We start from the raw sequence: 11,373 nt of genomic DNA on the forward strand, positions 1-11,373 counted from the left end.
ATCCAAGAAGTCCTAAAAGTGCTTGTCAAGGCAGGAGCACAAAATCTCTGACACAGGGAGAAAAGGCATCTTCTTCCAAAACCTTTGTCTGCTGAAAAGGACCCCTTTTCAACTGAAAAGTTAAAAACATCGGGGAGAGTAGCTTGGCGTTCACACGCCATGCAACACTGGGCTCATTTACAAAAAAGAATCAGAGCAATCCCCTCCATGGAGAGATCATCTTCTGGCAGGAAACCAAATTTGCAAGGAAGTATCCCAAGGAAGCCAAACGATTAACACCAAACTGTAACTGTAAAATTTAATTAAAAAGAAAGAACTACATCATGCTGCTAGAGTAACAGCCAAAGGGGGAATGAAACATGCAGTAAGAGCAATACATGAAGTGCAGTAAAAATAGCAGGTCTGCAAAGAAAGGTCAAACTCTTTACACAGCAATCGCCTCTTGCACTCACACAATAGCACCATTTCAGTTAAAAACAGTGAGTTACCTCCTACAAGCAAAGACCATCCAGATTTTCAAATTTCTATTCCCCTTGACATACATCTGGTACTAGATAAAGAAACACGGACCAGCCCTCCCTCCCCTTCACTCTCTCTGCTCCTCCCTTCACCCTTGATTTTAAAATACTGTATTTAGCTTTTGCTGTACAGTTCCCTCCCCTATAAAAAACACTCTGGTATTCTTTTCTTGCTACTTACATATGGGGCTGAAGTTTGTTCCCAGAAGCCAGAGAAGATATTCGCAATGCCAGGATGAATGACAGTGCCACCGCATGAAATTCCATTGCAACAGCTCCTCTCTCCCCCCGCAAGGCGCTTCCACTGGTGCCGGAGAATCTCACACCCTTCTCAAGAACGACTTGCGAGTCCCTGTTCCTCAAAGGAGGACACTCCTGGCTGGCTCCTGCTCCCCGCTTGCCGGTGTCTCTCTTTCTTGCAAAGGACAATGCTATCGGAGCACACAGGAATTCTTGCACGGGGAGAGCAGATTTATCATTCCTAGATGCTTCCTCGCATATGGGTTCAGTTCAGCAAGTTTCTTCAGTCCACGGAAAATGATTATAGTGCAGATTGTCACTGGGTTTTTCCCAAAACCAAACCTGGCTTCTTGCGCTCATTTCCTCGTAGTGAAGCGTACTGAAGTGATTTTTCCTTCTGGCATTTGCTTCTTGACAAAGCCCAAAGACCTGGCGGCTCACAAGACCTGGGTTCTGCCCAGAGATGAAGCCCCATGTGGGTTTAGCCGATTTGGAGTTGCGATCCGCTTCGCAAGGCAATATAAAAACCAGCACTTGGCAAGGGAAAGGAAAAAGAAGGGGTGCTCTCCTGCGCTCCGAGAAGCCCACCTCCCTGAGGGCTTTTCCAAAAGCAGGCAGAGTGCTCATTTACCCCATCTGCGTAGGTGAAGCCATCCTCCTGCTACAGCTCCCCACCTTCCTCCAGAGTCGGGCTCCAGTAACTCCTGCGCGCGCACGCACACTAAGAGCAGCTCCCCTGCGTTTCAAGGGAGCAACAAAACTTCCCTCCTGCCTTTCCCAGGTCTAGCTCCTTCCCCTCACATGCTCTCTTGTTTCTTTTCTTGCTGACAGTCAGAAATCCCTCCCACCAGCTGTGGCCAACCCCGACGAGAGGAGGGGGGAAACCCTGCAGAACAGTAGCAGAAATGATTCGGGTTTGTTTCTCGAAAGACAGCTCTTTTGCACTACCCAAGGCCAGCTCCATACACACCACCCAAAATCCCCTTCCCAGCAGCTCTAGAAACATCCCCCAGAGATTGAATCTTTCCTATGAGCTCTAACAGATAATAAAATTGATCACTTCCCAAGGAAATTCTGCCGTGCATGTAAAACAGACAGGGACACATCCGACCTGCGCTCGGCTGCTAGAGGGCTGTTAAACGACCTGTTCCCGGCACGGCGGGGGAATACACTGGGCAAAGAGGGAGTTGGGGAACAAGATTAAACTGCTATCTGCCTTTTCCCACCAAACTCCCCACTATATAGGCAATCAGCACAAAAAGAGCCGTTGACAAGGATTTTGCTGCAGCCGGGTGACAGCCCGCTGGCCCTTGTGAAATGAGAAAACAGAGACAGAAGTGCCCAAGCCTAATTCTCAGACAGTTCGCTGCTGAGTTTCCTCTTCCAAAAAACTGCCACGAGTATCACCAGTTGTTATTACCAGTCTCAGCAGCAACGGTGAGGACCGAGGGGCTTACAGAGGGCTGAGCTGTCTCCTGCCTCCCCTCCTGGAAGGATGGGCACAGGGCAGCCAACGCAGCAGGATGGGGAAGAGGAGAGCGGAGCAGGGATGCTGCACCAAAACTCTCTTGCCTCAAGAACCTGCTGGCAAACGCTCTCACCAAGGGCAAGGAGGAATCAAAGCAACAGCTGGCAGACCCAACCTTTGGCAAATACTGATTTCTGTGAGGGAAGCAAGGTAAAGAAGGTTTGGGTGGTCTCAGCGCCCACACCATGCACATGTTTTGCCCCTGGAAGACAATCATTGCATTGAGACTAAAGTCAGCGATGAGCCATGCCCAGAAGTCGGTAGCTCCTGGAAGAAACCGAGGCAGCTGCTTTTCACACCTTAACCCTTCCAAAGCGACAGCCGTCGCATAAATCATTTAGGTCAGAGAAAAGAGCAGGTAAGAAGAGCTAACGTTTCCCCTTCAAAGTAAATATCTGCCAAGCCTAACAGGTGGGAAGACAACATCTTTCATTCTTCCTAAAGAAGCAAGGCAACTACATAAAGATGTTTTATAATGATGGAGCAAGCTCCAGGGTAAATTCAGGCCTCTGTTTTCCTGTCAGGAGTCCAAAAGTTAGGACTCTTCTTTCAGTAGGAAACCCTAAGACTGCTTCCAGTTAAGTCTTTCGGCACTAACTTACTACCGCTACCCAGAAGCTTTCTTTACACTTAGCTCACCCTCTGTTTGGGTCCAGCTGTAGCAAACACAGTGCTGGCTATGCGGTCCCTGGACTTCCAAGATGTCCAGATGAAACCTCGGGACCTGGCGAGGCACCAGTCGCTCCCGGCCCTGGCCAAATGCCCGCTGGCAGGGCGGTGGGAAAGGTAAAAGGGATCCTGCTCTCCAGCCCAGCAGGCTGGGAGCGGGCAGGGACTGGAGTGTGGCTCCCTCTCCAGGACACGGCTCAGCGTCCAGGGAGCGGGATTCCTCCAGGGTCAGCCACAGCTCCCAAGCCGTGTCTCGGGCGATGGTGCCAGCTACTATGAGACCACTTATGAAGAGGATCCAGGCTGGTCTGGCTGCGGGAGGCAGCGACAGCGGTGCGGCCAGCCTCTCTGGCCACCCCCGGCAGGCCACCGGACGAGAGAAGAGGAAGCTCTGATGGAAAAAAACATGCGCTTTGAGCGTGGCGTGCAAAGTTCCCCGGCGTAAAGCCAACTCTGCGATTCTATTGTAAGACGCCTTAAAGGAAGTAATGAGGCTTCCCGCTTAAACCGGCTCATGTGAGCAAGGGTTGCAAAGAGTACACACGGGAAAGAAGGGTATCTGAAAAGCCAGTACCGCCTGTGAAGTAAATTTTATAAGTTTTCAATCTTGCACCATTTCCCAGCGTGACCACCCGCTGAAAACGTAGTCTTCTGGCTCAGGGTAAAACGGCCCCGGAAAGCAGTTCCAGGTACCATACGGTTCCATAAATCACGATGATAATACCTGCACTACAGCCAGAGACGATGGAAACAGAAACGCGAACCTGCTGTTTGCTTCCCGAGCCCTGGGGAAGAGCGGAGGGACCTGGCAGGGGCCGGCGGCTCTTGTGAGAGAGGCTCTGGAGGCGGCATGCATGTTGGCAGGGGCCGTTGTTAGGAAAAATGTGGCCACACAACGTGTGGCTGTCCTGGTCTCTGGCTGCGGGGAGTGCCTGAGCCTGTCACTGATGACGGAGGGCAGCGGGGACACCTCTCGTGTGAGGTGTGACCGGGTGGAGGATCTGCTCAGCCTGGTAGCAGAGCCGAAGGAAGAACTGGAAAGGTTGAGGAGTATCAGGGAGCGTGAGAGGGAGAGAGATCAGTGGACCAACACCCTACCATCCCTGAGGCAGATGGAGTTCCCACAAGAAGCGGAGGATCCCTGACCCTCTTGCCACCAGGCAGGAGGGGACCTAAGAGATGGAGGGGAATGGATACAGGTCCCTGCTCGGGGAGGCAGGAGAATCCCCTCCCGGTCTCCCTCACCTTCCCAGTTGCCCCTACACAACAGGTATGGGGCTCTGGAACTTGAGGACCGGGTCAATGAAGATCAGGGTGTAGATGAAGCCCTATCTAGAGAGGTGCCTAGGCTCAGTCGGGCAGCCCCACGCATCCTCACAGCCTCTGAAAAAAGGAGGGTAATTGTGGTAGGCGATTCCCTTCCGAGGGGGACAGAGGGCCCAATATGCAGACCTGACCCATCCCACAGGGAAGTCTGCTGCCTCCCTGGGGTCCGGGTAAAAGACATTACCAGGGAACTCCCTGGTCTGGTTCAGACCTCTGATTATTACCCATTGCTGGTTGTGCAGCTCAGCAGTGATGAGATTGCAGAGAGAAATCCAAAGGCAATCAAAAGGGACTTCAGGGCACTGGGACGATTAGTGGAAGGATCGGGAGCACAGGTAGTGTTTTCCTCAATCCCGTCAGTGGCAGGGAAATACACTGAAAGGAACAGGAAAACACACCTGGTTAATACGTGGCTCAGAGGCCGGTGCCATCGGTGGAATTTGGGGTTTTTGTTCACGGGGAGGTTTATACGGCACTGGGCTTGGGGCTTGCTGGCAACAGATGGTATCCAGCTATCTCAAAGGGGTAAAAGAATCCTCCCTCATGAGATGGCGGGGCTCATAGAGAGGGCTTTAAACTAGGTTTGAAGGGGGTAAGGGATAAAACCAGAGATGAGCCAACCAGGTTGAAGAGACGGATGAATCATTCTACAAGCGGCTGGCAGTAGTCTCAGCATCGTGTGCCCTTGTTCTCGTGGGGGACTTCAACTTTCCAGACGTCTGCTGGAAAGACAACACAGCAGTGAGTAAACAATCTAGGAGGTTCCTGGAGTGTGTGGAAGAGAACTTCCTGACACAGCTGGTGGGTGAGACAACCAGGGGAGGAGCCTTGCTAGATCTCTTGTTTACCAACAGGGAAGGACTGGTGGGAGGTGTGATGGTCGGAGGCCGTCTTGGGCTTAGTGACCATGAAATGATAGAATTCTCAATTCTTGGAGAGGCAAGGAAGGGGGTTAGCAAAACCACCGCTATGGACTTCTGGAGGGCAAACTTTGGCCTTTTCAAGGCACTGGTTGAGAGAGTCCCTTGGGAGACAGTCCAGGAGGGATGGACATTCTTTAAGAAGGAAATCTTAATGGCTCAGGACCACGCTATTCCCATGCGCTGCAAGTCAAACCGCCGAAGAAAACGACTGGCCTGGCTGAACAGGGAGCTTTTGCTAGGAGTCAAAACAAAAGGAGAGTTTATCATTTCTGGAAGAAAGGGCAGGCAACTTGGGAGGAGTACAGGGATCCTGTTAGATCATACAGAGAGAAAATTAGAAAGGCAAAAGCTCAGCTAGAACTAAATCTGGCCGCTATTGTAAGGGACAACCAAAAATGTTTTTACAAATATGTTAACAGTAAAAAAAACTGAACTGTGTTCAGTTTTGGGCCCCTCGCTACAGGAAAGATGTTGAGTTGCTGGAACGTGTCCAGAGAAGGGCAACCGAGTTGGTGAGGGGCCTGGAGCACAAGTCTTACGAGGAGCGGCTGAGGGAGCTGGGGCTGTTGTTTAGTCTGGAGAAGAGGAGGCTGCGGGGAGACCTTACCGCTCTCTACAGCTGCCTGAAGGGGGTCGTAGTGAGGTGGGTGCTGGTCTCTTCTGTCGGGTGGCTGGAGACAGGACGGGAGGAAATGGCCTCAAGCTGCGGCAAGGGAGATCTAGGTTGGATATTGGGAAAAATTTCTTTACTGAGAGGGTTGTCAGGCATCGGAACAGGCTGCCCAGGGAAGCGGTTGAGTCCCCATCCCTGGAGGTGTCCAAAAAGCGAGCAGACGGGGTACTCCAGCACACGGATTAGCGCTTTGCGGCTGCACCGGACTTCGCGTCCACCGCCCCGGGGCAGAGCAGCCCACTCCCTTGTGCCGACCCCCGCCGCCCCCCCCCGCACGGCCACCCCTTCCCCGCCCCACGGCCGGGTTCTGCCTCCAGGTGCGGCCGCGGCGCTGCCCGCCTCCCGCCGCGGAGAGGGCGGGCTCGGCCGCCGGCCTTGCCCCCGCCCCGGAAGGCGGCGGAGCGGCCCGGCCCGGCTCGGCTCGGCCCGGCCCGGCTCGGCTCCGCCGCGATGCTGCAGCTCCGGGACGCGGTGGAGGGCGGCCCGGCCGGCAGCCCCGGTTCCCCCGAAGCGACGGCGACGCTTCTAGTGCCGAGAGAGACCGGGCCGGCCTTGGAAAAGGCCGCCGGGCGCGGCTCCCCCGCCGCCGGGCCCCCGCCTCGCCAGACGCTGCGGCCGCTCAGCGTGCGAACCGCCGGCCGCGCCGGCCGCCTCCGGGAGTACTTCGTGTTCCGGGTACGGCCCCCGGGCTGGGGGGGGGTCTCCGTCCCCCCCCCGCCCCCCTTAACCTCTTCCTTGTGTCTCCCTCCCCCCCCGGTTTAGCCCGGCACGATAGAGCAGGCGGTGAACGAGCTGCGCGCCGTCGTGCTGCCCGCCGAGGACGGGGAGGTGCAGAGCGTCTGGCTGCTCACCGAGTAAGTACCGCCGGCTGGGGCCGGGCCGACGCTCCGGGGTGGGTGGCAGAAGCTCTAGGCTGGCCCCCAGTCCGTCCCGTCGGCGTTCGGTGCCGTCCCGGCGCTTGCCAACCGGCCGTCGAGGCCCCGACGCGGCGGTACTGGCGACAAGGGCCAGTACAAACACGGAATTCACTCGTGCGCTAAGGCCGCTAACGGGGCTCCAGTTGGCTACTGCATCGGAAGCCGTCCCCGCGCACCGCGTTACGGGCCGTTAGCCCTCGAATTCGCCAGGGAACATAAACGGAGGCCGAGAGTTGGCGTACCTGGACTAGGGCTGAGGAGCAAAGCGCGAGCCGGGTATGCCTGCTTCTTCGGAACAGCACTTGGCCAGGTTTTGCGAGCCCCGAGCGCTCTTTGGGGCGAGCAGGAGAGGCAGGGGCGGTTTCGGTCCTTTCACCACGGCACAAGCCTGAGCTGCAGGGAGAGGCAGAGAAAAAAGGGTCACGGCAGGTGGAAACGCCCCAGCCCATTGCCTGGTCCCCCTGTTTGCATTTACCTTTACACAACGAGGATAGCTTTGGTCTCGCCAGCTTTACGGCCGTGTCCCTTTTGAAACAATAGACAATTTTTAATTCTTGTAAAGAGAGACAATTAAATCAGTAACACTAAAAGCAAGCTGTAGCAGATTCCAAAAGTGCTAGTTTCAAAGCTGAGCTTATTAACCTTAGAGTGAAAACACAACCTACTCTTAGGTTGCCCTAAGGATGAAACAGTATAGCTGCGATGGTCATACAACAATGTAGTGTGGCAAAACGCTCGGGGAAAGCTCAGATTTCTTATTCATGAAATTTGAAGAAACTGACAAGTTTTGAATGTCCAGACTGTTCTTACAGAGGAAAAGACTAAGTCAGACCACACGGTTAAAGAAAACTATTTCTCTCCCCAAACATGTACCAATGCAGTTAATAATATAGCAAATGTGTCAACACGCTAACAGCACAGTACTAAATGCTTACTGGAAGAGTTGTTGGAGACTCGCCTGCCCCATTCAGTAGCATGCGGTCTCACATAACAAGAGATAGCACTAGAGCGCGCTCTCACGATCTTCAGGCTTCCTCTGATTTTCTTAGTATTTTCCTATGTTGTAACATGACTATGCTGTGACATCCAACCTCTTTATCAGCCTTGCTGATTCAAAGCAAAGGCCATAATGGAAAATACAGCATTACTAATTTGTTGTCCTTAGCAACTGTTCTAGCCATCAAGCCATTAAGTGTTTCTAGCCAGCAATTAAAACTGCTAAAGTTGAGCGGTGTTGTCTTACCAGAATTGATCACTGGAACAACGAGAAGGAGCGTCTCGTTCTTATCACAGATTGGTCCCTCCTGATCTGCAAATACAACTTCATCAGCCTGCAGTGCCAGCACGTGACGAGGATAGGCCTCAGTGCAGTTGATACCATCTCCGTAGGAGAGTTTGAGTTCCCACCCAAATCTCTGAACAGGTAAGTTGACATAGTAATACCGTAACGTCACTGTAGTTCTTGTATCGTTACTGTAAATAGTTTGAGCTGTCAGCCTTTGTCACTGACCATCGGACAGGTTTGAGAATGCTTCCTTTTGCTCACGTCACTTTGTAAACAATTACCAAAGCTTCGTGAGACCACCTCAGAGCAGCCGCTGTTCTGCTGGGACAGTTAGTAGTTACATTAAAAGCGAGTTGCTGAAGGACGTTCAAGATGAGATGAATAGATTTGGGAGCAGAAGGTCATCACCACTATGTAATGCAGTAAGTAGCAGCCAAAGTAGTGCCATGTCAGCATTACTAGAAAGCCGCGTGTGTCAGGTTGTACATAAATGCAGGCTACCACGGGCAATACAGTTCACGCGTTGTAGCCTAGGTGTCTACTGAGGTTAACCTTTTGGCACTCAGCTTATAAGAATGTACCTTGGCATATTTTAGGGGCTGAATTCTTCTATTGCTGTTCTAGAGGAAAAACTTACTGTCAAACCTGTATTTCAGCTTCCAGTTTTAAGCAGGTCTCTTTCAGACAGTACTTTTCTAATTAAACTTGCCTCAGAGACTCTAAAGTCTTACCATATAAATTCTGCCGTCTTCAATCAGGCGAGAAGGTATCGGTATTCGAATTCAGTGGGACAAGCAAAGTCGCGCCTCCTTCATAAACAGATGGAACCCGTGGTCCACAAACATCCCATATGTCACCTTCACCGAACATCCAATGGCAGATGCTGATGAGAAGATTGCATCCCTTTGCCTAGTAAGGACGTCACCTCTCCTATTCTAGTTGGCTTGTTGATCTCATAGGCTGGATACGACTTGGATTGCTTTGAAAAGATATAGCAGTTAAATCAAATAGGAGTAGTTAAATCAAAGAAACAGAACTTAGAGCTGTAAGCTACATTTCCCCATTCTCCAAATTTTGACTTGCAGGGCAGCCCAACTGTCAGTTTTTGCCAGCTACCCACAAATGGTTTATACAAGAAGGAAGCTGAAACTTTCAAAGGTGCAGTGTCCTGTAAAACCCAAAAGAAAATGGATCTTGGTGCTACTCCTGCTCTTGCTTACCTGACAGGCCGATACCTCACTTTTCCTCTAGGACTGCCAGCTAATTCAATAGTTTAATTGGTAACTGTAAGCCTTCACTTAGGTGGTTCTCAGTTTTTCTTGCAAGTCGTTTTCCTCTGAAGGTTTCCTTAAAAATAGAACACTATGGTAATTTAAGTTCAACACATCAGTGATAAAGGCAGCAGAACTACAATCAGACATAAACAAACTCACTGATGAATCTTTATGCATCCAGCCCATGTTAAGTTACGTGTACATAGCATCCTGGTATGGTGTTACCTCTATCATTAAGGTTAAATGTCAGAACATAAAGTTTATCGTGGCACATGAGATCCACGACAGCTATGGCTTTAGTGTTAGTCCTTTACAATTCAACATCAGCAGCTGTTTGCCTAACAATTTTTAAAACAATGGAAAAACATCAAGCTGGTTTTTTTTCTTTCAGTTGGAACACTTTAAAGCTCAGCTAATTCAAGCTGTGAAGAAAGCCCATAAGGAGTGCCCCTTGCCAGGAAGGGCTAATGGCGTGCTAGTGCTGGAGCGTCCTCTTCTGATCGAGACTTACCTGGGATTGATGTCCTTCATCAACAACGAGGCCAAACTTGGCTACTCCATGACAAGAGGCAAAATTGGATTTTAAAATTCGTTGCCTTTTAAAATTCATTGCATTTAATCTTTTCAAGGGAAAGCGATTTGATAGCGGTCTCCTGGGGAGAGCACACCGTGTGGCAGAATATCCAATAATCAAAGTGAAGAAGTTTAGGGGAACGAAAGGCGGTGGTTGTGGATCTGACTGTTTTCACGGGAGGCCCTGGTTGTTATGGTCAGGTCAGATTCATCTGAAGCAGAGGCAAGGTAGTGTTATTCTTGTATTTTCCATTCCTAATTACATGTTCTTCCCTGTTAATTAAGTGCGATTGATATCTGCCACAAACACTCCACACAAATAGCCAAGGTGCAGTTGAATGTTCATGCTGTATTACAGTTGTGTCCCTACATATGGTGTCAAATCATGTAGTGTGCTTGGGATTGATTTGTATTGTTTAAAGAGGCATTAGTGGTCACAATTACACTAATCTTAGCATTTTGATTAATGCCTGTTAAGAATTTTGAAAGCTCTGTCAGTCATTCTTTTGCAAAACAGAGTCAGCAAATTTTGTTAAAGCTGTACTGCTACATCTGCTCAGAAGCAGTGTACGTGAACTATTACTTTGTCAACTGAAGTATATGGCTGAATATGTGTTTATTAGCTTTTTGTAAAAAATACCTCCCTCTGAGAACTGAGTCTAACTTCCTAGTTTCTTATGTATGTTTTCTTGCTGCAGCCATAGCATAAAGACTCTTCTGAGAGAATATTGCCAAAAGCCTCACAAACACATCTGCCTTCAAAGCTATTATTTATAAAACTGAAAAGGAATTATATTTTGATTAGATTTATATTCTTCGCATTTTTTTTAAATCTACTCTACTTTAGGACAGTAGCAGTACAGGACTTCTTAATGGAGACAGATAAAACTTTAAGCACTGTACGTCAATCTTGATTTACACATACAAATGAAATTCAGAAGCAGCATAAGAGATGCCACAACTGAAACTGTCCACAAGGTTACTCTAACAAGCTTCTTCATTGTGTATGACCTTCTATGCGTGCTATTTTATCAGAGCATTTATCTGTGCAACTACAATGCTGAAGACATGCTGTGCTGCAGTGAACTTAAAGTAGATGTGTGTTGATGAAACTTATGTAAGGCTGAAGTCATGATGAAATGCAACAAGTTGCATGCCCCCTCAATGCATTTCCTAAGCTATCTATTTCATTTTCATTAATGTAGCAGTAAAGTTGAAATTTCAATTCACTGTGTTCTTTGTTCTTCATTTTGTGGAGACTGAGGCTGTGAAATTAAGTAGCACAAGAAAAAACGTCCAATAAATTCCTAAACAACAGGCTCCCTTCCTTTGAAGAATACAGTGGTTGGCTACTCCAATTAAAGATAAAGGATAGTCCAATTGCTCTTTCCCCGCTGAACTGTCTGCTCCAGTTTGACCCAACTATCTAGTGCCAAAAGCTCCCATT

General features: G+C 49.9%; 2 protein-coding genes across 2 annotated transcripts in view; one reads left to right on the forward strand and one right to left on the reverse strand.

Moving 5' to 3' along the window:
- MEGF6 (multiple EGF like domains 6) overlaps positions 1 to 800 on the reverse strand; it is a 123,030-nt gene extending 122,230 nt beyond the window's left edge. Inside the window, exon 1 of the mRNA XM_069782821.1 lies at positions 700 to 800. Within this exon, the coding sequence (XP_069638922.1) occupies positions 700 to 785 (86 nt within the window). The 5' untranslated portion in view covers positions 786 to 800. The remainder of the gene's footprint in view (positions 1 to 699) is intronic.
- Positions 801 to 6,271: 5,471 nt separating this feature from the next.
- TPRG1L (tumor protein p63 regulated 1 like) lies at positions 6,272 to 10,056 on the forward strand. Its single transcript, XM_069782840.1, has 5 exons — positions 6,272 to 6,552; positions 6,640 to 6,731; positions 8,041 to 8,217; positions 8,838 to 8,991; positions 9,745 to 10,056. The coding sequence occupies exons 1-5, from the start codon at positions 6,328 to 6,330 to the stop codon at positions 9,937 to 9,939; spliced, it is 843 nt and encodes a 280-aa protein (XP_069638941.1). The 5' UTR covers positions 6,272 to 6,327; the 3' UTR covers positions 9,940 to 10,056.
- Positions 10,057 to 11,373: the final 1,317 nt, after the last annotated feature.

This window comes from Haliaeetus albicilla, chromosome 4, assembly GCF_947461875.1.
Source record: "Haliaeetus albicilla chromosome 4, bHalAlb1.1, whole genome shotgun sequence".
Taxonomy (NCBI): domain Eukaryota; kingdom Metazoa; phylum Chordata; class Aves; order Accipitriformes; family Accipitridae; genus Haliaeetus; species Haliaeetus albicilla.